This window comes from Solea solea, chromosome 8 (assembly GCF_958295425.1).
Source record: "Solea solea chromosome 8, fSolSol10.1, whole genome shotgun sequence".
Classification (NCBI taxonomy): Eukaryota; Metazoa; Chordata; class Actinopteri; order Pleuronectiformes; family Soleidae; genus Solea; species Solea solea.
In genome coordinates, this window is record NC_081141.1 from 6,436,536 (window position 1) to 6,463,630 (window position 27,095).

General features: G+C 41.6%; 1 protein-coding gene across 3 annotated transcripts; it reads right to left on the reverse strand.

The window, feature by feature from the left end:
• Nucleotides 1-26,010, reverse strand: atp2a2a (ATPase sarcoplasmic/endoplasmic reticulum Ca2+ transporting 2a). Of its 3 annotated transcripts, none has more exons than XM_058636636.1 (21): nucleotides 25,493-26,010; nucleotides 23,424-23,441; nucleotides 23,263-23,345; nucleotides 20,717-20,821; nucleotides 19,566-19,704; nucleotides 12,121-12,201; nucleotides 11,304-11,389; nucleotides 10,725-11,189; nucleotides 9,395-9,483; nucleotides 9,164-9,266; nucleotides 8,580-8,711; nucleotides 8,364-8,483; nucleotides 7,779-7,997; nucleotides 7,356-7,691; nucleotides 6,516-6,736; nucleotides 6,233-6,435; nucleotides 6,014-6,099; nucleotides 5,798-5,931; nucleotides 4,974-5,091; nucleotides 3,262-3,382; nucleotides 1-695 (listed from the first exon to the last, which is right to left on the reverse strand). In XM_058636636.1, the coding sequence occupies exons 1-21, from the start codon at nucleotides 25,608-25,610 to the stop codon at nucleotides 688-690; spliced, it is 2,985 nt and encodes a 994-aa protein (XP_058492619.1). In that variant the 5' UTR covers nucleotides 25,611-26,010; the 3' UTR covers nucleotides 1-687. The 3 variants fall into 3 exon arrangements, with proteins under 3 accessions (XP_058492619.1, XP_058492620.1, XP_058492618.1); XM_058636637.1 differs by lacking the exon at nucleotides 1-695 and adding an exon at nucleotides 1,007-1,318; XM_058636635.1 differs by lacking the exon at nucleotides 1-695 and having other exon boundaries at nucleotides 1,673-3,382.
• Nucleotides 26,011-27,095: the final 1,085 nt, after the last annotated feature.

Genomic DNA, 27,095 nt, shown 5'->3' on the forward strand with positions numbered 1-27,095 from the left:
TAATGTATGACCGTTTTATTTACCTGAAACCAAAGTTCATGTGATACATCATACAATCATCTCTGAAAATACAGTACAGCAGTTTGGCAAGAGATGCCAGTGGAGGGTCTGTCTGCCGTCGTCATGGTAACACACATGCACCCCTGCACGTATGACAAAAGGATCTGCTCCAAACATGTCGCCAAAAAAAACGAAGAAACAAAAGAAAAACAGTCTGTTTGGTTTTTTTAATATCCCATAAAAGTATTTCCTTAGGAAAGATGAACTGTGTTTTTTGAGCTTATTTAACATTTGTACTATCTGACGAATGTCATTTATTCTATATACCAACACTATACATGGTCTATTACACAAGTCAGGTAAAAGATGTCTGAGCGGACATGCACAATGGAATCATGTACAAGTCACTGTACACAGGACTAAGATCTCGGTCTAAAAGATGACATCGCATTTGTAATCTAAGGCTCTTCATGCAGGAGAATTGGGGGGGGGGGGACTGGCTAATTTTACATCAGACATTTTTACGTACTGCCGTTTCTACAAAAAGGACGTATGAACTTTAACGAGCCCCGTCTTCACATGACTTCACTGACATGCAGCTCCTGTAAGATGTGCGGCCCAAAACACACACGCACAACACAACACAACCAAAGTTTCTGCAAGTAAAGGGGAGCACAGTCGCTGGGCTTAGGTGGCTGCAAAGAAGAACGAGAGAGAGGGAGAATCAAATCAATGGACATACTGTAAAAAAAACAACAAATGAATCCAGAAATTCTTGGCTTTTTTTTTTTTATGAAACAGAAGAAGTTATGGACAAGAGCAAATGAAAGGAATGATGACAGATGAGTGGGGGAACTTGAACGTCAAACACAAGCAGCATCAGTGATGTATAAAAACCTACTTAGTGACTTTGAAAACAACTCAATTAAATGCTCGGCCCCCCTTTTGTACCATTTAAGCTTTAAAAAAAACAATTAGTTTGTCAAAATTAATTTTTAACTTTTTTTGCCCTTTGAATTCAACTCTCTAACGTATTCATCAGTGTTTCTGTGAGCACCAAAGACTGCAAATGAAGACAAAAACAATATATACTCTATGAGCCGACACATTTACATCCCATAATTTGAGGGTAAAAACATCCGATTTATCATCTGCGATATTACGGACGAGCAATTGATCCAACATTCACTTCATCCACTCAGTGACACGTCGTTTGTGTTGGTGACCGCGGCTGACGTCACATGACCGCCACAGCATGTTTCTGATTGGCTGAATATTGATGATCGACAGCTAGTCCATGTTATCCTGGAGGTTTAATCTGAAAGATTACAGCAAATGTTTTTAAATGTTTACAGTTTACAGTGCAGCGGAAATACGGAAATAGTATTTTGAATTGCATTTAGTAATAATCACATAATAGCTTGATAACAATGGAAAAATTATATTAATGTGCTGTATGAAGATGATGAATGGCAAAAGCGTGGGGTAAAGCAGCTTTGAGGTCATCAAGACTAGAAAAGTGCTATATAAACCACGTTGTTATTGAACTGTGATGTTAAATAAACGGCAAAAATGAAATCCAAAGAGTTGAATTCAGAGGGGGAAAAAGAAAATTGTAATTTCAAAGCAAAAAAAAATAAATGCAAGCTAGAAATGAAATGACTTATTAAAATTCATTATCTGGTGAGATTTATTCCCATAGTTGCGTCACTGCTGCCATTTTCATATGAACAGTGACCGACTACAAAAACCGTGTGTGCGACTTTTCAGGAGAGTTGACATGCAGGTCCAAAAACAGGAGGAAGACACAGGAACAAACACAGGTTACAGAATAAAGCACTCACTGGCCTGGTCTCACTGTAACACACATGCACAAAGACTCAGAGCGAGTGTGAGTGAGTGTATGAAGCAGTTTAACAACAAATAAAGATACAAAAGGTCGTTGCTTGTGTGCCATTTACAGATCAGACTCTCAGCTCCAGGTTGTGCTCAGCTTCTTGGTGCCATTTTAAATATTAAGTACAGTATGTGCACATTTTTACATTTATAAAGTTTGCTGTAATTAAGATAAAAATGAAAACTTAAAAAAAAAAAAAAGGAAATTAAGACAAATTTTTTTTCTTCAAGTAAACAAACTTAAAGGTCCAGTGTGTAAGCAATAGTGACATCTACTGGTGAGACTGCACATTGTAACAAATTCCCTTTCCAAGCATGTCAGTGAACTACGGTGGCCTTCACACATCAGGAAGGATGTTGTGCTTATGCAAAAATGCAAAGTATACGCTGCGGCTGCTCGGGGCTGCTGTAGAAACATGGTGGTGCAAATGGCCACCTCTGTAAAGCAAGGCAGAGGCTATGGAAACAGGTTACACACTGGACCTTTAATGACAGACTGTATAAAACAAAAAAGGAGGTCAATATCACACAGGTAACATCTCGGTCTGCTCTTCCCTCCAATAACAGGGAAAAGAAAACGTATATTAAACATTAAAATCTGTGTCAGGGCTAACTGGTGCTTACCTCACTACACATGACCAGCTGTAAAATGTAAAGACTCATGGGTAAGTAATGGTTATATTATTAGCACTGAGGTAGCTGTGCTCTGCCTAACGCAGAAAATAATGAATGACCAGGATTCATGGAGCTCAAAAATGACAACAGAGATTCTCAAGTCTTCACCCCCTGAATTAGAATGGTTATACAATCCGGTTCCACGCAGTCACGTCCTCAGTCTGATCCCGACAGTCCCTCCCCAAAATTACAAAATATTCATTATTATAAAATAGAGTAAATTCTCTGTAAAGCTCGACACACAGCTCCAACATAGTGGCTTCTCTACACGCTCCAAAAGCAGGATGGTCAAAATATAATAAAACCCATGGACACAACATCAGTTAAAGTCATTAAATTACAACTTAAAAGCCCAACACCCCCCAAAAAATATCAGTGAAAATGTCATAAAATACAAAAGATCTTCCAGCACAGGCTGTCAGAGCGGGTGCAAGTGTCGACTCTACATTGTTCGGAGTTAATGTAACTGTGTTAGCTGTGTGTTAATGTCCACTTCACACTGGTGCACGGGAGTGGGGGGGGGAGGGTGAACTGGAGTCAGTCAGGGCCACAGCATGGCAGACACGTTAGTGTCAGTGGTGTAGATCCACAGCACCAGAGGCAGCGACACGGCCACGAAGGGCCAGGAGATGCCTGTGGCACATGCAGGCAGAGAGCAGCCTTTCATCATCGACTTATCCTGCTTTTTACCAAAGTCCAAGTGGTTCCTGGCCATGCACTTCAGCACCTCGTCCAGCAGGATGACGGGCAAGGAGATCTTCAGCACCATCAGCCACTGGGTCACGTCCAGAGGGGTGATCTGGAAGATGACCTGAGAGGGGGAGGGACGACAGCTGTCAGTCAACAGTACACATCTGAGGCCACGCCCAGACAGAAACGTGAAACGATCTTTTCAGAAAGTTCCCTGTAAACACGGAATCGTTTCAGGAAATATCATCTATCGACTTTGTTATAAACAAATACTTTACGAGAAGGACAAACATAAGAAGCGCAGACAAGAACAGGCTGTGGATGTGCAGTGCAGCAGACTGTGTGTGGAACAATCATTGATCTCTTTGTTTATTCAAGTAAAAATTGTGTTTTTCTTTATTTTTCAATTCAACCCTTTTTTCACCACCGTGTGTTAAATCTCTAAAGACTAAAAGGATGTGTCCTTGTGATATCTAGCGACTTAAGTTACTTTTCATTGACAGTAGTTAAAAGGTAAAACTGCCACAATCTCCCAACACAAGACAATGAATGCCAGCGCAAGACAGAGCTGGGAATGTGACGTCATCATCTTCCTAAAGTATCGTATTCTCTGTCTACACATGTGCACAAACCCCTTATTCTCTCTTAATGCAACCTCTCTTCACTTCTGAGTCTGGTTCTGTCAGACTTTTATCTAGTGCTTTGCTCATTGTAGTTGTTTTTCTTCTTCTCCCTCTCTCTATAATATTGATTTGATCTATACACACACACACACACACACACTGAACATGCTTCCTTTACATTATAAGCACAGCACTTTATCAACAGGTGTGGTTTCCCAACCTTTTTTTAGGAGGACCTACTTTAAAGATGACAAACCATCATAACCCAATATAAACATGAGCAAATATGAGTATAATTCCTTTTCTATGAGACCAAATATTGATTTTGATTAAGTCAAGCAGCCATTTTCAAGAGAAATACTGATAAAAGCCTCTCAACTTAATTTGACACATGCACTACTGAAAACACATGTTAAATACTTTGTATATATACTTTGGTGGAACATATGATTAACAGCAGACATAAATCTTAAGTAAAAGACTGGAAAAATTACGTAAGTTTATTTGGCAACTGCAAAATAATCTTCTGTGAATCATTTGTAGGTCCTAAACCAAAAAAATAACCACAGGAATAACTACACATATGACACAAGTTAGAAACAGCTTTCTCTAGCTAATTCTGCCATCTACTGCCCCCTGTGGGAATCTGTTGGCCCTGCTGCAAAGAATCTTGCCGTCCAGTTAGGCAGCAGTGTACATTTTGAACCAAACATCCCTGAACTTGTACAGGCAGGGATTATTTCTAAACTTAGATTACAGCGACAGTTTCAATGTTCAGAACTTTTCTAACGGTCATTTTTTACCTGCATGAATCAAAAAAGTCATGGATCAACCACAGACTGCTAAAGTGAATCAATATGGTTATTGAGAAGTATTTATACTGTATGACCTTTACAGCTTTGCCAATGATGGCCTCAGACACTTGCACCATACTGCACGTCTGTAGTTAAGTCTTACAACCTCAAGGGGGCAGCAATGGCCATATAAATCCTGACAGCCTGAAGTTTCCGGCTGGTTCACTACACATCCATCAAGCTCTTGTGTGAGTTATGTTTTCAGTATTTTTATACTGATGTGTCAGAAACTCACAGGCAAAGGTTCCACATAGAGGATGAGGAAGTGGAGGGACATGGAGAGGCAGATGGCTCCCAGCAGCCAGACGTTCTCCCAGGGAGGCATCCGCAACAGGGACTGGTTCTCTGAGAGACTGAACACGAGGAGGAGAGAACACAGGTGAGGATGACTGATGACAGCTTTTCATTCATTGTCTCACACAGTTTACCATTTATTCCATACATTATTCTGTCATATTTAGTCATTCACATGCCATTTTTGTGAGTGAAGTCTCGTCATTTTAGTAACAAACAAAAACATGATCATTATTTCTTCTCAAATATTGATTAACTGTCATAATTACCTGAAACAAATACACTTGTTATGATTAGACATTCAGATTTTTTGTCAGTCTTCATATTTAAATGCTTTTCCTTCTCCCCACGTTGTCGCTCTGGCACAAACCTCCGCTGTTCTTGCTCCATGCATTTTCCAATGATTTCTTTTGTCATTCGACCCAAATTAACAAACTGCATAAGGACTCCCGAGATGACAAACATTATTTAAATGACAACTATGAGTTGTATCACCATATGCGCACACAGTCACATGGGAAAGTGAGAGTCCTTCACAATAAAAGAATATCCTTACTCTACTGCAGCTCACATTTGACATTTAGGGAGTAAATCTCAGAATGAACAAACTGGAGATACCCAAGTCATGAAGGTGATTTTATTTCCTTTCTGTTGTCTTTTATGTCACAACTATTTTTGCTGCCGAGTGTCTTGTGAGGTCTCCCCTGAAAGGGAGGTTTTTAATCTTAATAAGATTATTTCCTGGTTAATCTAAGACGCTGTTACCTGTTCAGAGCATTGCACATCTCAATGGTGACGAGCACAGACAGGGCCATGGTCATGGGGTACGGTGACTCAAACAATTCACAGTCCAGGCCTTCAAACTCTGGGTTGTCAGGGCTGCACTGGAGGAAGTGGCTCTGGGGGAGGAAAGAATCAGAGCAATAAGGGGGGAGGCAGATTGTAACACACAGATAGAGAGACAGATTGACAGAGACTTACCAGCTGGTACAGAGTGATTTGGGGACCTTCGTCTGACAGCATAAACCACCAGGCAGCAGCTCCCACAGTGGCTGCACCCACATAGCCTGAGGGTGAGAGACACCAAAATAACATCATCATCATCAAACGCAGATGAGCTTCAGCAAACAACTACATGTATAAAACTCCAGGAGGGAAATGTAAAGACGTGTGCGTGTGTGTGATACCACTACAACAAACCTCCAATGGCTAAGTATCTGAAGAAGAGCCAACCGGAGATGAGGGGCTCCTTGGCATTTCGTGGAGGCTTCTCCATGATGTCCAGATCAGGGGGGTTGAAGCCGAGAGCGGTGGCAGGGAGGCCGTCAGTCACCAGGTTGACCCAGAGCAGCTGGACTGGGATCAGAGCCTCAGGGAAACCCAGTGCAGCAGTGAGAAAGATGCTTTAAGGAGAAATTATCCTGTTAAATATGAAGAGGAAGGGATCACATATCTTAAGTCACGTGGCGTTGAGGAGACTCACCAAACCACCTCTCCCACGTTGGAGGAGATAAGGTATCTGATGAACTGCTTCATGTTGTTATAAATAGCCCTGCCTTCTTCAACGGCAGCCACAATAGAGGAGAAGTTGTCGTCGGCGAGGACCATCTCAGAGGCTGACTTGGCTACTGCAGTGCCAGAGCCCATGGCGATGCCGATCTCTGCCTTCTTCAAAGCGGGGGCATCATTCACTCCGTCACCTGTCTGTGGACAAGCCTTTTGGTTTCAGCCAGCACCATCTTTTGGTCGTGTAACAGTTTTAACAATACAAGTCCAACAAAGACAAGGCAACCACAGGGATAAACGGGTATTTCAGCTATTCTGGAGCGTGGTTCTATGAGGTTTTGACACGGAGTCTTTATCTTACACGTGTGGGAGCTCATAATGCCCAGGGTGCACATGGGACCAGCCGACACATGTTCAGTGAAAACACAGAAGAGATTATACTGATTTAAGCCAAGAGCTAACCTAAAAACATATTTAACTAAAATCTTATGAAGTGACATTTGTAACAATGTCCAGTTGGTTGTTTGTTTTACTTCTGTAAATCTGGAAAAAAAGGACCATAATAGTCATAAAATAATATTTTAACTTAGTGATGGAGGCAGCAGTGGATCAACAACTCTGATTTTTTTTGGTTCTGGGACAAACTTCTGTTCCCTGTAGCAAAAAAAAGCAGCCAACGTATTCTTAAGATATCATAGGTTTAAGTCGGAGTAGAATTTATTAGGTGAGCCTTTTTAAGTGGTTAATATCTAATTAATGCTAAATGCTAATGATCAATGTAAACAAGACTATAAATCAAAGCTTTTAGACTTCATACCATAGCAGTGATCTCATCAAATCCTTGTAAGAACTCAACGATCTTGGACTTGTGTGAGGGCTCAACGCGGGCGAAACAGCGGGCATGAGTCACAGCGTCCCGCTGGGCGCTTGGTGAGAGTTCATCAAACTCTCTTCCTGTATAGGCCATGTGCTCGATGTCATCGTCCTCTGAGAGGATGCCTATGCGGCGGCAGATGGCCACAGCTGTGCCCTTGTTGTCCCCTGTGATCATGATGACACGGATGCCGGCCTGGCGGCACAGCGTGATGGAGGCAGCCACCTCCTGTCTGGGAGGGTCCAACATGCCAACACAACCAACGAAGGTCAAGTCGGTCTGGGTGGAGAGAGACAGCGATGCGACTGAGTGTTTGCTACTGAAAAGAATACTCCCATTTTAAGAGGAATTTGAGAGGAAACTCACCTCGTACTCTGAGAACTTGGCTGTCTCAGACAGAACCATGTCCTCCATTTTAGGGGGGGTGTCTCGTGTGGCCAAGGCCAGGCACCTTAGGGTGTCACGACCTGTCCCATAATCACGGATCACGGACATGATCTTTTCTTTGATACCTTTGGTGAGGGGAACTTTGCTGTTTCCTACTCTGACGTGAGTGCATCGCTCGATCACTCCCTCTGGGGCCCCCTGTGGGTACAACAGAAGAATATAAATATTCATAATATGGTAGGTCACAGCTTCACACACTGAACGAGTAGAACTGTTATGTTATGTTTGTATGAACAAGTGTTCAGCCTTAGGGTGTTGCAATTTTTTTTAAATCCCCCAAAAATTCTGTCAATCATGCACTGTAAATAAAAATGCCTTCTGGTCGCAGATCATTAAGTCACCTATTCAAACTGGATTATGTCCACATTTATTACATTAAGTTAAACAAAATTAAAAACATACAGTACATGTTGTAAAGCGTTCATAATATTCAGTATTCTAAGTGAAGCCACCAGTGGGCAGCAGCTCACACTATGGTAGAAGCACACATTTCTTTCAGTTTACCTTCACAAACATCTTTCCCATGGAAGAACGAGACTTGTTGGGGGTGCAGTAAACGGACATGGACTTCCTGTCTCTGGAGAACTCCAGGGTGAACTCCTTCCTCATCAGCTGCTTGATCACCTTGATTCAGACCAGAAAGACACAGTGAGAGAACCTGCTGACTGAGAGCAGTGCATATGTGCAGTGTGAGCAGAAGAGGGAGATGTTGTCACTCACCGAGTTGCAGGCGTTCGCTCTGTCAATTTTGGACAGACTGTGGACTTCGGTGTTGAAGACGTTCATCTTCTCCACTAAACAGGTCAGCGCCGTTTCTGTGGCCTCTCCGACTTTCTCATACACACCTTTCACCTGAGACATACACAACATTAGCATTAGTTTTATCCTTCAAACTTTAAATATTGGTGGATAAGTTTACCTAAGTACAAAGATATCTGAGGTCTCTCACTTTTAAAAACTGTACTGTTTTGAATCATAACAAAAATCTATCTTGTTATTTTGTCTTTTAAGATTATGATATCAATTAAGACATACACAGGGTGAGAAAACATCCACCAAGGACACACTCATTTTTAGCTAATCTACTCAGAAAAAACTAGGTTATGTTTTGGCCACAAAGTAGTCAGAAGTAATAAGCCATCACTTTAAACGACTGTTTTTTAAGCCAGTATTAAAATCTGTGCCCTTTGGTTTAGCCTAACATTTGCATTTACTCATTTGGCAAACTCTATCCTTCAGTGTATTCATAAAACTTTAAGCACTACATACAGTATGTTCATTAAGAGAGAGAGCAGGGGTCAGACCTCATTGAAGTCCAGGGAGGAGTCGTTACACAGGGCACAGATGGTGGCCAGTTCAACCAGGGCGTCGTACTCCGACGACTTGACTTGTTTACCATCGTGGTACCTGAGGGCAAGCACATATCATCAGCAAGACGAGTGTGTGTCTGAGTGCTTCATACAACAACTTAACTATTACCCAAATCAAACAATGAGATATTTCAGTTTTCACAGAGTGAATCGTGAAGTACTCACACTTCCCCTTCAGGTGCATATGTGGATCCTGTGACAGTGAACTCTGACAGAGAGCAGTTCTCTCCTTCAGCTTTGTTCATTACAAACATCTGGAGATTAAAGGAGCAGATGGGACAAAAACAAAGCAGACATCATCATTTCATGTCATGTCATGTCATGTCATTCTTTGAATGGGCTGCCAGTGTCTTCACCGACACAGTAGGTGGCAACAGACACCACAGAAACACAAACCAAGTGGACCTGGAACTTTATTTTAGTAGATTTGCCTGCAGTCTCACAGAGCTAGGTCTCAGCAATGGCCGGGCTGGGTGGCCCGCTGCCTAATGTTTAGTTTTTCAGCACAAGTAAACAGTAGAGACTGCCAGGGAGCCTGAGTAAAGAAAGAAGCTGTGCCCAAAAGGAAGAAGCTGCAGTGCCAGGCCTACTCCCACAGGAAGCTTTGATTCTCTCTCACACACACACACACACACACACACACACACACACACACACAACATGATCTGGTAATTAGACACTTCCATTATTATGAATAAGTTGAGAAAGAATATTTACCAAAAGAAATGAAACATTTTTCAAAGTGATTATTAACTTAAACAGTGCAGTGTGTAATAACTCTTGACATCTAATGGTGAGACTGTGTGTGACAGGGGACTATGGTGAGGATGTTGTTCTTCATTGTTTGCATGAAGCACCTCCATTTCCATTTTCAATTGTTTAACAAACAACTATTTGAATAACTACAAATCACAGAAAAAGTCAGATATTGCACAATTGTAAGCTTATTTAATTAAGGCCAATACAACATGCTGAAGCAACTGTCTTAATACAAGACACAAATTCTTGTCTAATTTGGGCCATGCCATACTGTAGTTGTGAAAAAGCAGCAGACAGGCAACAGAGAAGGATAAACTAACAAATGCTGAAATGTCTTCTTAACATCAGGGTGCCACTCACACACACACAGAGCCAGAGAGAAAGGAACTACAGCCTCTGCAGCTCGGTGACGCAAGGTCAGTTATGCAACTGCAGCACTGCAAGTCATTCACCAACTCAATGTAGATAAGAGGAGTGGCAGAGTGGTGTGATACCCGAATAACTGATCAGATGATGAGGAACACTCCTCTCTATCTGTGTTTGCACACAGAGTATTAACATTTTAGCTGACAGATGTATTTAAGGTGGCTTAAATCTCTCTGACTGTCACCTTAAACTAACAACAGGCACCGACAGCAAAGATGACAAAGCACTTTACAGTAATACCAAACAGCTCAGCAGTGCACCAAGAGACTGTGTGTGTGAGACAGAGTGAGAGAGAGAGAAAGAGACTCACTCTGGAGACAGACATCTGATTGGTGGTCAGGGTTCCTGTCTTGTCAGAGCAGATGACAGAGGTGCAGCCTAGGGTCTCGACAGATGGCAGGCTACGGACGATGGCATTCTTCTTGGCCATACGACGAGTGCCCAGGGCCAGGCAGGTGGTGATGACGGCAGGGAGACCCTCAGGGATGGCAGCCACAGCCAGCGCCACGGCGATCTTGAAGTAGTAGACGGCGCCACGGATCCAGGAGCCTCCATGGACGGGGTCGTTGAAGTGTCCGATGTTGATGACCCACACAGCAATGCAGATGAGGGAAATGACCTTGGACAGCTGCTCGCCAAACTCATCCAACTTCTGCTGCAGGGGCGTCTTGTCCTGCTCGGTGGCCGCCATCTCATCACGGATCTTGCCGATCTCCGTGTTGACACCAGTGGCAACGGCCACACCCACGGCCTTTCCAGCTGCTATGTTAGTGCCCTGAAGCAACAGGTATACACATGTTGGCTCAATAGATTACATCTCACATCTTCAAATACTGTGTTTTTTGAGGAAGTTGACAGTGCATGATAATTTGTGCAGAGCTGAGCTTACAGAGAACAGCATGTTCTTCTTGTCCTGATTGACAGCTCGAGGGTCAGGCACAGGGTCAGTGTGTTTGATGACGGAGACAGATTCACCTACAGAGACGACACAGACGGTGTCAGGTAAAACTCCTTTGCAGATGATCTTGAGAACAAAGCAAAGGCAGGTATGGCTGCACAAAAATCTACCATGCTGATCATTCATACGACTTACTGATCTTTCACTTTAGAAATAACTGCCATGATGGACTCATTCTGCAGTCTGTTCAATCATTCATGTTCTAAACTGTGGGCTAACGTGAAAGGCAGGCGTTTGAATGAAAACTGAGTAAAGTAAATACAGCCCTTTACCTATCACTATTTATGGCTGAATAACGTACATCAAGAATTCTCTTCAACACCTGTGTTGTTGTGCTGGTGTCCATATTCATTCAAGTCATAATTGTTTTAAATGGAATGGCCTTTTACTTACAGTGTAGATGCTCACATGAAGCAAGTTATGAATGATATTCATGAGTGGCATATTGATGTTAATGATTGTGTGACATTTTAGAAGCCGAGCTCAATGATCTAGAAGTGGCGTCGTACAGCTGCTGAATGAATGTGAGGGAAACACAGTGCATTCAAAGATTTATTAAGAATGAGCACTGACGTAGAAGATGGAATAGTTTTTGAGGCTGAACTAAAACAAAAAGTTGGGATGCGATAAGAATAGCAACCAGAGTACTCTGTTGAAAAGCTAAATAATTAATACATGTTTATAGTACATACATAAAAAACAATGTCATCAGGGGGAACTGGGATGTGCATGAGCTGAAACGTCTTACCGGTCAGAATGGACTGGTCAACCCTCAGGGTCGTTGACTTGATTGAACAGATACGGATGTCAGCAGGTACTTTGTCTCCAACTGTCAAAGATTCACAAAAACAAATAAACATGTCATCTATTTGAAATGACACACATCCAGAAGAGCCATTTAAATAACAGGTCTTACAAATGTTTAGTCTAATGACATGAACTTTAAAACTCAAAACTCAACTGACGGAGCAGAGCTCATTGAGGCGCTGCCATCATTGTAGGGAAAGACAAGAAAGCCAAAGAAAGAGGAGGAAATGAAGGACTTGTGAGCCATAAAAGGCTCGTCTCAAAGGAAAAGGCCAATTTGGGTACATTGAAATTGCACTGACCCAGTTCGGCTTTCTAATGGTACATAAAGGCAATGGAAACTGGGGAATTGGCTCAGGCTGTGACACAGTTCTGTAGGCGTAGTAGTCTACTTACAAGCCTACTTTGTTAAAAATGCTAATGGTGTCAAGATTGTTACATAAGACTCAAACTAAGATCATGGTGTAGTTAGAACCTCATCTCCACCAAAGTGTGCCAAATAAAAATCAAACAAAAGCTAAGGTGAAGATCTAAACTCCCTGATGTCAAGATTCCCATTACGTGTACTGTAATACAAAACCCTGAATGCCCTTGAACGAGGGGAAGGGAAAATAGACGTGTGGCCAACAACACATGCAAAATCGGGAAAGCAAAACAGCACAGCAAAACAAAGAGTGGACCTCATCTCTTCTACATCACCACCAATATGGTGAAAAAAAGTATTATCGGACATCAACACTTTTGTCTTTGTCTCCGCCAGTTGAGACACTAACCACACACGGCTCATCTCCTCACTAGCAGCTGAACACATGAATGCTAGTTGACGTTCACAACACTGAGCTGGCTGAATATGGCAGCTGCTGCTGCTGCTGCTGAAAGGCATTTCCGACCAGTGTCGGTCAAACATGAAAGAAACGAAAGTGACTTTTGCATAAAATGCAAACAATGAGGGAAAGGCCAAGGACAAATCAGCCTATATACAAACAATGCTACGAAGTGTTGAGTCACACAAAACGATGTCAGACAACTCGTCATTGATGCCGTTTGTATTGTTATGATCTTTATGAAAAAATTATGTCTCTTAATTTTAGGAAACGTAATTATGATCCCTGTTTTAATGAAAATGGTAGGTATCAGTATCAGGTTTCAAATTCTTGTATCATGACAACCCTGTTGCATTTTGACTCATTTCCAAATGAATGCACGCACACCTTTGTTATAGTTACATGTATGTCAGCACTTTGGCTTCGACTTCTCACTATTTTACATGACCCTGTGAGAAGTTGGGCGATTGTCAAACCCAGTTGATGTCCAGACAGTGATGCCAGAAACTCTGATCCAACAGCAGGCATTGGCCAATCAAGACAAACCATGACAGCTTTTCTGAGAAGGGCCAAAGTTAAGCTCTGATTCACTTTTTCTGAAAAGGTGGTGTAAACCAGCTCAAAGAAGGAGCAATGCAGGCCCATGGTCATTCACACAAACTACAGCCAACCTCCTGTTGGAATGGATCAATCATCTGCAGACTGACTACAGTCGTAACCCATTTCACAGAAACAGCTTCATCTCTTTCAGACATGAAAAGGATCATTCTTTAGCTGCGCCACACAAAGCAAAGGCTGGAATTTGTCTTAGAAGCCAAAAAGCTTTACAGTTACATCCTACATGGTTGTGTAATACTTCCTGTGCTAGCTCTTTTCTCTTTTTTGAAGAAACACAACCTCTGAGAGAGTTGAGCCAAGAAACAAGGACAGAGGGATAAGCTGCGACAGTTGTTCATTCTGACATTGAAACAACGGAATTGTTCTGAGGCTGTTAAAGCGCAGACCTGCTTTGATTTATTGTGTGTAAATCATCTATCCCTTTCTGTCAACATCCTACTTGGTAGCAGTACAAGCTTCTCCTCTAGCATGATCACTCTTTCACCTTTGTGCGTGCCAAAATGACAAATAGTCCACACGTTTTTCAGTGTCAAAAGATCCATGTACCCAGTAAGACTCCCTGAGGTGCCTTTACATGCTCACCTATCAGCAGCAGGCGATGCAGTAAAGGTGCCAGAGCCGTCAGCTTTGACTGGCACCTGCCTCTGCCGTGTGTGGTTGGGCCGGCTGGGCTTCAACAGGGCCAGCATGGAGGATACATGTGCAGATGGCAGCTGAACAAAAGGCTGACCTTCTGTCATGTTACAAGGGCCATTTCAGAACGCTCAACAGGTGAAGCATCTCACAACTTTCCAACACAGCTCCTACTGATTAACTCACCAGCTGTATTTACTCATGGAAGGTAATGCAAGTGTAACACTATCTAAATGGATTTGTTCTAAAATAAATATGTCAAATTCTAACCTGTCACTTCTTGCTCTTCTCCATTCAATTTACTTTTTTGCTCACCTTCTATACTTTAACAGCCAACTCCACTACAGAGCTTTGGCCTGGTTCACTCCTGGTATTAATAACATGTCCTGGGTGATGAGACCACAAGAGGACAGCACATAAACTCACACCTGGCATTAAGATGCATGTGTCTTTACTGACTGAATAATATTACGAGGACTTCATTAGGTACACCAATTCAACCGCTTGTTAATGCAAATGTTTGATCAGCCAATCACATGGCAGCAACACAATGCACTTAGGCTTAGACAAACTGCTGAAGTTCCAACGGAGCTTCAGAATGGGCAAGAAAAATTATTTTGAACGTGGCATGGTTGTTGTTGCCAGACAGGGCGGTCTCAGTATTTCAGCAGGTCTGAGGAAAATGACCAGACTGGTTCAAAATGACAGAGAGGCAACAATAACTCAAATATTTATGTGCTACAAAGCACAAGGAAGTCCATCTCTGAACACAACATGTCAAGCCTCGAAGCAGGTGCCACTCCTGGTTCCAGGACACATTACATGTGTCCCAGACCAACTGTGGCCACATTGAGAACTGGCGTTATCGGTCCTCAGTGATCTGAAGGCATGTATGACTGTATACACTTTGCAGTAAAATCCCTTCTGGATGTGAATCCAGAGTCCACACGAGTTCAGATCTGGCTTCATTCACCCTGTATTCACAAACACACTGATGTCATGCCTGTTACAAGTGTGACTGATTATGTCAGTGAGTTTATGAGTGACAGGAAGGGAGATGGAGAAATTTGAGTGAATCAAAGCTGCTGATGTTACATAAAAATAAGATTTTAAGCAGTAGAAAAAGAACTCAGATAATCAGTGTCAATATTGTGGTGGTGGCTAGAAATACTACGAGTGAGCACATGAGCTTGATTAGAGTAAAAATATAGTGATAATGCAGCAGATGAGAGGATGTGAGCGGAGAAGGTCCCTAATAAGTCACGAGGATGGATTACATTCATACATGTTCAAGAATGTAAATCTCTGAGTGTGAAAGTGTTTTTTGTGATCGATCTGAGGACGCATTCACAACAGATTGAGCTGTTGAGCAATCGGACGTTAACACCAGGTCTGAGCAGTTATTAGCAAACAAGAACAGAGTAAATATGTTTTGTTTGTTGTTTCAAGTCAGTTGGTGGTAATCAATCAATATTTATCTAACTGCAAACCTGTGTCAATTTGCTTTGGGAGTCGATCCCAACCTATGCCATAAGTAAAGTAAACACCAGAGCTCTGCTTCGTCTTTGTCCATCATGAATTTTAAACAGCAGCAACACAGTGAGCCTCCGCAAAGCATCAAACTCTTTCCATTGCCATAGTTACAAAACTAAGACTGTTAGTGAGTTGCAGTTTTGTGTAGTGAGACAAACATTAGTACATGTAAAGTAAACATGACACAATCACAAGAATTCTGTCTGAGAAGCTGCAGACAAATTGAATGTAAGGTGCTGTATCTTGCCATTCCGGGCTGAATCAAGACATCATATTATTATTGTGTGTACTCATTTAAGTATAAGTCACTAAAGTATATTTAAACACGTATAAACGAGGCCAGTGACAAACAACTGGAGAAAAGTGTAGATTTTTCTCACGTCTTCTCCCTCATTAAAAAACCTTCACTTGGTTCAACGGTCATCTTTAAGCAGATGCCACAGCATGAACTCCAGGCATTCTGAGCACTAAATGACTTATTGTTTACATGCCTGTTTCTGTGGCTCTGTGTGTTTACACATTTAGTTACACTAATGGTCAAACCGATGTGGGTTTTTCCTATAGCCGATGCTGTTCGTTATTATGATAAAATAAGACTTTAATAATGACTAATTACACACATAATTAACTTCAATAAACAACATTAAACCTACATGTTGAGTCAACACTGCAGTGCATTTATATATTTTAATAAAAACATGTTAAACTCTAGATAAAACACATGAAATAAAATCAAATAGACTTCTGGGAAGACAAAATAGTTTTAGTGCACTTCTCATGTGAATTAATTCAGCTTGGTTTGAATTAAAAGCTCTCTCTCTGCCTGTGTGCAGGACAACACATGAGGATTTTTTGCATTTCTAAAGCCTGATTCCCCAGTTGGCAGGATAGGACCTTTTCTCCCCGCCTTGCTGACAAATCAGGATCCTTCGCCAAAAGACAGCTCCTCCGTGACAACGGACGCTTGCCAGACCACATTAAATGCCACATACTGTACTATCCGTGGTGTCTGGAATCTTAGCAGAGGGCGCGGGTGCGGGTGCTGATGGGTAGGGTCACTGTGCATTGAACATGGTGGGGTGGGCTGGTTATCCACAAAGCGCTTCCCTATAAGGTCATCTCTCTCTCCAGCACAATGAGAGCAGAGGAGAGATCCTCCCCTGTACACCGTTCCCCTACCACCACTACCACATGGGTCCCCCATCACTTCCAGACTGCACAGCACAGGCAGCAGAGAACAAACCCACTGAGCTCCACAAGCCAACATCTACTCATTTGCAAGCTCTCTACACCAAACTTAAACTTCACTCCAAACTGGTGGCGTACAGTGAAAGCTCACAGGAAATCCATCACATGCCGACATCATTGTTAATGGTTTAAGTGCAGTGCTGTGACCCTTTATCAGGCATTTTAAACAAGCACATAAATAATACGATAAAACATCAAAAGTATTCAAACACTGATCTGATGTTAACTCAAGGTGGACAGATTCAGATCCATTATTTGTCTAGTGTAATTCGTAATGATTCTTAACAACTTAAGTTGGGCCATTGGTTCTAAGAACATTGATGAAAGCCACTAAAGTCAACAAAAGTTTATTTTTTCTCCCAAAAATGTATTTGAAATAGGTTTGAGAACCTGTTTAATGTATTTATTAGTTAGCTTAAACGTTGTGTATAAAACATACAAGTGCACTGCAGAGCAGACAAACAATATGCATATACTGCAGGTTATGCATTTAAGTGAAGCAATTTTGTGCATCATTTGTTATTATTTAACATTTCTATTTTATCAAATGGAGGAAAATCTACATTAAACATATTTTAATTTAAGCAAATGACGTGATCCAATGACAGTGAGGACATTTCCATAATATATCAGTTGTTAGTTGTGATGTAGCACAGCATGATTTGGCTGAGCCACAATGTTGTCAACAACTATTTTATCAAGCAGACACAAGGACTCAACAACAGAGCAGGACTGGACTGACACCAGCCCTCAGGTCTAGCTTTGAAAACAGTAAACCACAGCACAAGATAGAAAAAAATCCTAAAAGAAGCATTAAAATGTGTTATTTTCCATGAGATGAAGGAGATTTCAGTAAGCATGTGACTGCAGGGGTTAACAGGGGAGATGAGGTGTGAGTAGGAGGCTCCTGACAGGCTACAGGCTAACCTCCTCACGGCTGAAGCAGCCACTGAGAACTCGTCTCCGTGTCCTCCAACAGCAGCTCAGCGGCCGACTGGCCTGCATCTGCGTCATTATATTCCTCCTCTCCATGGCAGGGGTCACTTTGGAGCTTCAGGAAAATATATTTATACACTGGCACCTTGACAGAAACCATTGAAGAAGATATCCGGAGGATTTTGGAGGGTAAGCTGAAGCTGATGAGCTGCTCCTGACTGCTGAATAAAGCACTTGGTTTTAATGCCCGCCTGCTGGGTAAGCCTCTAACTACTGACAGCAAAGCATCCACCATCAAGAGGTTTTGATGACTCGGTCTTTAATACGACACACAGGTCTCTCCTGCCTAACTTCTTTTGCAAAGCACAACAGAAATGTTACAAATGTTAGGTTCCAAGGAGAAATATTAGCTTCATCTGCCCTTGTCAAGGTTACAGAGGACTCGTGCTGAACATTGTCCCAGTGTAGCACCAATGTTTCCCCGAACATGATGGGAAGGGCACATACAGGGTGGGAGCAGACACCTGTCATCTTCACCACTGTCACTGCCTCTAAAAATAATGCATTCCATAATCTAAATGGCCAATGACAGTTAAAAATAAAAGCAGCCACTACGCACAGAAAAACTATGCATCACTTCAGCGGCTGGGGGTTAAACAGAGTGTGAAGATAACACTGGTGTTTGAAGGACTCCTGCACTCTTCAACACAACTCTATACATCCCTCTGCGGAATCATGAGGCAGAACAGGGAATCAAAGCTTTACATCCTCACAACGTACAGGCTGATGAAAATGCTGACTGGACCTGAGCAGCATGAACCACTCCATACTGCATCACACTGTGAGGATGCATTAGCACCATGTTATTGAGGCAAACTTTAAATGCACACCGACAGACACTCGCTGACAGGAAACTGGCTGTTGTCCTCATCCTACTGTGACACTGGGTTAATGAGCATGTCTCAAAATACATGATTTCTGCAGGGTGTGTCACCTCTGCAGTGGCACTTAGGGACGCGGGGAGGTTTCCACTCTTCAACTAATGCTCAATCCTGACCACCTGGACTCATGTGACTGCTGCTGCTGACTGCGGCCGAGTCAAACACAGGAGTGGAACAATCATATTAAAACACCACATATATATGGATGCTCTTTGAAGGACAAAAAGCTTATTTTTACAACAAAACAAACAAGCAATGCTTGACATAAACATCAATGTTGCCTTTTGCCCAACAGAGGTCCATATACAGTATCAAAACAATTCAATTCAACCTTGATTGGTTGAATATTCGTCAGCTTACACTTCTAATTTTAATTGTTTCATATACCAGGTGCTTTTAGTGTAAGTAAAGTATAATAATAATAATAATAATAATAATAATAATAGCACAAATGACACAGCTCGGCAGATTATCACATATAATCAATAGTAACAGTGCAGATCATAACATTAACGCACAATCACAGAAGTAAAGTGCAAACACATTGGACCAAAGCAGAGTCCACCCGTGCTTAAAGATCAACGGAACATGATTTAGCTAAAGTTTGAATGTCTGTTTAAACATGCAAAGAAATAAAGAGAGATTCAACTCACCAGCAATCTCTACGATGTCACCAGGCACAATGTCTCTGGCCTTGATCCTCTGCACAGTTTTTCTGTCCTGCCGGTAAACTTTCCCCATCTCAGGTTCATACTCCTTAAGTGCCTCAATGGCATCCTCAGCATTGCGTTCCTGGTGAGGTGAAAACTGAACTTAGCACCGTCACTAGATTTACTGATAATAATTCATGCTTCTGTTGGACTTGAGGTTAAAATACTCGAGGTTAAAATATGCATTAGCTTGGGTAAGTTTGTTTAACTGGAGCACTATGCTAAATGATTGGTTAGCACCGTTGGTCCACTGTCAATGTCAGATTGGCCCATGTCTCAGGTTTTTGATGTAAACAAAATGACACTAACTAATAAATCACCATAAATTATGGTTCATTCAAAATTGATCAAAAAGAATTGTGACCACCATTTTGGCCATAGCTGATGCCACATGCTGTTTATGAAGTTAAAAAACAAATAAGTAAAATGGAGCAACAAAAAACTCTGTTCATACTGCAAGAAGCAGCATCATGTCTGTCATAAGTAACACACAACATCATCATTCTATCGCATCTGTTGCATCATTAATCCTGCATATTTATACCGGAGGAGAAGAGGAGAAGCAAATATTGATTTTCACTGTCGTCTCCCCTGGCTGAAGTTACTCAGATGGTAAATAGAAGAACAAGTAGAAGTCTCATAGGGATTCAGGTGTTTTTAAATCCCTGCCTGAGGCCCACTTTCAATATCTCCAAGTTCCATCAGTGGGGTGCTGCCCGTGCTTTGAGAAACATTGGTGCACACTTGGAAAAGCTGCTTTATCAAGATGAGACCAACACTTTGAGCTCTTTCACAATAACAACTATCATCAAATAAGGCTGGGTCTACTTAATAGAATTGTTAGAGTCATACAATGATAATCAATTTACTTTGAAATCCATGCTGACCTTAGTTAACGCATTCATTTTAAAAGGATTAAAGTGCCTTGAAAGCCTGGTCTATTGTACAATATTACACTGTTATCTTTCATTGTCTGCTCATAAATAATCCTGCTGTAAAATCAAGGGAAATTTATCTAAAGAGAAAAACACACTTCGTATTCAGGTCTAAGTTCCAAATATGGAGGATAATTCACTGCAGTGGTAGTTACTCACCTGCCACACACCGACGATGGCATTGGCTATAAGAATGAGTAAGATTACAAAAGGCTCCACAAATGCTGTGATTGTTTCTTCACCCTCCTCAAACCAGGCCAGGACCTGAAAACACAACCAGAAACAGTCATTATCTACTGAACCAGCAGGCATCAGCTCACTGAGAAGATAACATAAAGAGAAATTCAGTCACATTCAAACTGGCACATGAAGAAACCCATTAGTGACAGCAGTGGTGGCTGATTTCAGTAATGTTACGATTCAACCGTTTGTTCAACCGATTGTTGACAGTCAAGGTTCTGTCTCATGTATTGAGAGAAATAAAACATTAATAACTGATAAGCAACCGTTTATGAAAGGAATACAAGCATCACAACAATTCATTGATTATTTTATTTACTAACCATTTGGAGAATCTATTTTTGTTTCTAAATAAAAACTAGATATCAGATTTCTTCGTATTTGATGTGAATGTTCTGCTCTGTGACTAAACTGAATATCTTTGAGTTTGATCTTTTACTTCTTTTTTTGGAACAGAACACAAATTGATTGAAACTAAAACGGAACAGAAGAATTTCATGCAGCCCTACACATCTGTAATCATGCAGGAATACTAAAATAACTCTATTCAAGGTGAGAATTCCACTCTACCCATTTCAGAGCCTCTTTTGATTTGTTCTGGGAAAAGTGTCCTAAAATTACACAGTGTGTCACAAGCAATCATTTAATGTCCCATCAATCTCAGCGAGACCAAAGTATCTCTGCTGAATGCATGACTAAAATGGCTTTGATTTGCTTCCAAATTCTTTGGGTGTGCATTGAGGCACGGGAGTGAACACATTTATGTTGAAGTGGGCGTGCGCAGTTGTCTGATGAGAGACCTCCCATCGATGGGTGAGGTCCAAATTTGGTCTTGAGTGGTGCTCTGTTCCCTCGTCAGAGAGCAGCCACCGACACCTCAGTATCACCTGACCTGAGCGGGCACTGCACACTACATACCAACCAACTCTCTCTCTCTCTCTCTCTGTGTCTGTCTGTCTGTCTGTCTGTCATGTAACACACTCGCAGGCACGCTATGAATGACATGAGAGGGCTGGTAAAAAGACACAGATCACTTCACCCATGTGGCAGAAGACAATCAATAGGTGGAGCTGATCTTGATATCGTTAAAACTGTAGTGCGTCAGCTTCACATGACCCCGTGTTTTTCAGTACGAGTTCAGATCTAATGTCACTTGGTGACATTTCCATGCTGCGCACAGGAAGCTATTTGTTTCACGTCAAGACAAACGGAGACCATATTGTAAATAGTAAAGTGAGACAACTGCAAACAGGTCGGATTATGACCGAAAACAAACAAGTGCAGAGGAACAGTGCTCAAAACTCTATTCATTCAGCAGTTTGATGGGATAAGTGCTTCTTGTCCCGCCCGCCTCTGCGCTACTGATGCTGTATACACACAAATGCTCCCTCACTCAGCTCTGACAGGAGTAGATAGTAAGACAAAACCAAGGCACAGTGATAACACTTTAAATATACAATGATAGCACAATTTCAACATACTACACAGCCTTAAAGACTGTTAATGGAGCCATTACATAAACAGTTATCTGTCAAACACCTGACGTCAGAGGTGTGAGACATTACATTACACGGCAGCCATGCCTGACCACTCAAATGTCTTACTTGGTACACGGGGAAAGCAACTGGATGCCGTTAGTGCTGTTGTCACCATTCCTCAGAAGGGTCAGGAGCATCCTCAGCTGTTTAGCCCACTAATAAGTGAGTGTAACCTCAGCCGGGTTACATAAACTGAAGACGTTCACACTTCAACGCCATGCAGCGCAATAAATGCCTGTCTGCTGCCCTCCCCCCCGCATTCATCACATGGGTCCTATGTTATGCCCTCACACAAATGCTTCTTCACTCAGTGTTAATGTGAGAAAGCCACGTCTAGGATGCAGCAACTTGTTCCTGGATTCCCTAAAGACTTTAGATCATATGTAGTTCATCCATCTCAATTACCAGTTGTAGGATGAGGCATTAAGAAAGGAAGAAACGGTGCATAGAATACAAATGAGCGGGTTTAGTCTTGACATAAATAAATAAATAAATAACATCACAGGCACAGAGAGGAGCTGCACAAGTGTCAAGATCCATTCACATATCATAAAATAATCTTCAATATGCTTTTAATAAGATTCCTGAACACAGGTGGAGACTTCTGTTGGCACTGTTTTTATGGTTCATATTTTAGCTTTAAGCCCAAGTACACAGAGGAAACATGAGCTTATGATATGTAATGGTACAAAAACAAGATTTTGAGTGTGGCAAGATGAATATAACTCACGAGCGTCTTGGGATTACTAGAAGAGCTCCCCCTTGTGGCACTCCAAATTAAATCACTAGGACTGTGTCTTGGCAGGATACCATCAACTTATTTTGAATGAATCATGTATATAATCCCATCCATGACCATAAATCCTAACAATAGCAAGACTGTGTTGTAGGCAACATAAAAAAACAACATACTACACATATACTTACAAAAGATATACACGCAGCAAGCAGAAGTATTCGAACAAGTAAATCTTCAAACTGTTCAGCGACAAGCTCCCATAAAGATTTCCCTGCAGAGAATAGAGTTGTTAATAAAAAAAAAGTCACAAAAAGACAGTAACGATATCAGCATTTACACAAGTGATTACCTTCTTCAGCAGGTAACTCTGTGTGTGTGCAGTCAATCCATGTACAGCACAGGAAACATATGAAAGAGAGAAAAAAGGCAGTAAGGGTATGAATAAATACTTTTCTGAGCAGATGACGAAACGGGTTTCACTTCCCACTTCCTTTCTTGAGGGGGAACTGATTCCTAGAATAAGATGAGTTGGTTGTGATGAGTGATTTTGATAATAGTGACATAATGGTGAGTTAAACCACCAGAATGTTCAGTTTCACATACAGTCTAACAGGTGGGCTTGTGCTGTATTCTTATAGTGATGTGCTGGATGTTTGCCTTAAAATCTCATCATGAAACAGAACCAATCATAATTTAACGCCTTCTTTATGATGCTACTTAGATTTCAGAAAACTCCAATCAACGTAAAGGTCAAAATGATATAAGGGGAGGAGGGGGGAGGCTCTCCATGGCCTCCCAGGTGATATTAATATAAAACAGCTGTTTAGGTCCGAGACAAGAGAGATTAACTTAGCCAGATAAGGTTACTACAGTGATCCCGTGGCCACAGTTCAGTGTCAAATGCCTGCTGGATCTCAAGGCACTTTTGCTCAGGCTGCCATGTTCACCAATGTCACCATGTTTTAACAACAAAGTCTCTATGATTTAAATAAATTCTATTACTGTGCAACCATGTTACACACCTATGCACCCAAAGCCCTAACAAATGACAGCACGCCTGGATCGATGCTGCAGATATCTGAACATTTAACATATCCACTACTGTACTTCATTCCTTCTAATTCATAACTTTCCTTAGAGTTCAGAATCCCCCTGGCATAACACGTTGATATATCAAGATGGAAATATGCATGTTCAGAATTAAGATATATTTAAACATCCACATTTCACATTGTGGTTACCTGCAATTGAAGAATTAAACACATGGCTGCCAATGTGGACAGAATAAAAAAAAATATTTTAGCCATGTAATATAAGGCTCACCGAATAAAATCTATGCCTGCTTAAGTCCACGATATCTCCGGTATACGTTTGCAGCTATATCTCACTGTGAGGCGGCCAAATCTGACTGGAAATGGAAATTTGCAAACTGCTCCCTCGCTCACAGGGACACAGGTGCTGCTGATCTACTGCTGCCTCGTTCCATACGTCTGTGTCATTAAGGTCAATCCAAACTAAATATTTAAATCGCAAAATAACACATTTGAATTTACGGATGAAAGCAGCAGTGTCTTAAGAACTCCTGTGTGATGTGATGTCAAATTTCTCAATGGACTTTGGTGTGGGGAAAGTGAACGAATAATCTTCAATTACAGGTTGGGATAAGAACATAAAACATTTTAGACTTGGTGTACAGGTGCATACTTTGTTAGCTTAATGTTCCCCTGTGTCAGTCATGACAAACCCCATACACATGAATGGAAAAAGTGACATCGGAGAAGTCTGAACTGTTAATTTTGACATCTGCATATACAAATCCAGACTAGCGGTTAAAAGGTACACCATCTAAGAAATGGTGACATCTAATGGTGAGACTGCACATTGCAGCAGAGGGCTCCTCTGCCCCCGCTGAGCACTTCCATACCAAACTTAACCGTGATGTACTGTTCCAGAGCCTTTTCATTTCAATGACACAGTAAGTGACTGTTAACTGTTAAAACTGTTAAAAACTCATGTCCATTTCTGTAGAAACAGGTTGGTTCAAGATGGCCGCCACAAAAAAGCCCACCTTGCCTAAAAGTACATATAAAAGGCTGCAAAACCCAATTAATTTTTAAATGCTAAGCAAAGATATGGGTAGTATATTACATTTCTGGTAATACATCCTCCAAAATACTATGCAGTGGACATTTAAACAGTAAAAGAGGTAGAAACATGTAAGCGATGGGAAACCCTTGAGGTCATCATTGATGACGTCAGTAAAGCGCCGGCCCGGGCTGACGGTGCCGGTGACTTTTAACCTACAAACTGCACCGTGGAGCTCACAGAGAACACGACTTTTAACTGTGAACGGCACTGACGGCACTGACAGCACCGGCGGCGTTAGTGTGGGTCCGAGTGTGTGTCTGTGGTCGTTACCGTTTAGGCCCCATTTCTCCTTCTGCCGCTTGACTTCGTCCAGGGAAAGTCCTGTGCTTTCATTGACGCAGAAATGACTGTAAACTTCTTCCACACTCTTCGTGTGTGCGTTCTCCATGGCGGACACACGGCTCCTGAATTCCCGCACTGCTTTTCTCACACAAACACACTGTGGTGTGGAGACGTACCTTAAAACACTGTGTGTACTTTGAGAAGAACCGACAGACACTGAGCTGTGGCTATCAGCAGCTACTGACCGCGTCCCTCCGGTCACTGTTCGGATTCAACGATTCAATTCAATTCAATAGCGAATAAAAAGATGTTGAATTGGGCCAAATTCCTCTTCCCTGTGTGACTGCAGATAACCCTGAGCGCCCCCTTATCTCCGGAAATGCTGGGAAAGTGTGTGCGGCAGTGTCCTGTGTTAAAGGACCGCATTAACCCGCTCCAGTCCCTCTCCTCTGCTGCTACCGTGACCGTGCCGTGTCTCACCGTGGCGCAGATCCCTGTGGTCCCACACCGCGGTGACAGTCTGGTTTTTATCAAAGTGCCTCACTGCTGCCCCCTATCGCCACTGCGCCGCATGTGAGGACTACAACGATTGGACGAGCGCTGTCAAACCATGGAGACAGGAAAACAGGAAGTGTAACAACACAACGCTGCTTTAAACCTTTGAAACAGACTTTTGAATCTGCAAATACATTGGATGATGTATATATGATGGATATATATATATCTATATGATGTATAAATATGTATATCTCGTATATACATATATATATATACATCATCCAATGTATTTGCAGATTCAAAAGTCTGTGTACTGTATATACCGCCGTGTGTAGAAAATTAAAAAAACAATAACTCACCTTGGCTCATGCTCCATCTTAATCTAATTTCATACCAGTGTGTGAAGTATTGTGAGCTCAATATTTTTGGTATAAAAGGTTTGAGAAGGCCTGGAATACTTGTAAGCCCTTTATATACAATATAGGCAATGCACTCTACGTTGGCGAGCACAGCCATGTTTTGCATTTTGAAGCAGCAGCTAACTCTGTAAACAAAGAAGGACATCCTTTCTTGTACGCTGACGTGCACACACTGAACCATACCTGCCTCTATTTATGTGGGGAAGGGGAAAACAGACTAAACAGAAGTCACCAAAGACTGTTTGTGCCCACTACAATATCAGAAATACCCCTTTTTATTTTATTTTTAATGCTTAAATATATATGATTGCAATGTATATTTCAATAACATGGGTCTTTGTCAGGGCTTTACAAAAAACAACATATGGTCAAAAAATAATGATTTAGCCATTATAAAAAAAGTTTTAATGACTTCCTTCTTCGTCATCCTCACTTGTAGGATATCAGCGTTACTGAATGACCCGGATGCCTTTTTTGGACTGCCACTTATACTTTAAGGACTTTCTTAGATTAAAAGGACATTATTATTATTGTAAATTATGAATACACTGCAGTATACATTACTCCCACATCTTATGGGCCATCATTTAAAGCACACAGCTCACAGTGTGAACATCACTGGGGTAAATAATCACATGAATGAAGCACGAGTTGAACTTAGTTTCCTCCGTTTA

Bases quoted from the DNA above. Each gene is read 5' to 3' on its own strand.
- atp2a2a (XM_058636635.1), bottom strand. From the start codon at position 25,610: ATGGAGAACGCACACACGAAGAGTGTGGAAGAAGTTTACAGTCATTTC. The intron at 7,692-7,778 runs GTGAGTTTCCTC...CTCTCCACCCAG, and splicing joins CCAAGTTCTCAGAGTACGAG to ACCGACTTGACCTTCGTTGG. The intron at 5,932-6,013 runs GTAAGTCTCTGT...TTCCTCCCCCAG, and splicing joins AAATCACTCTGTACCAGCTG to AGCCACTTCCTCCAGTGCAG.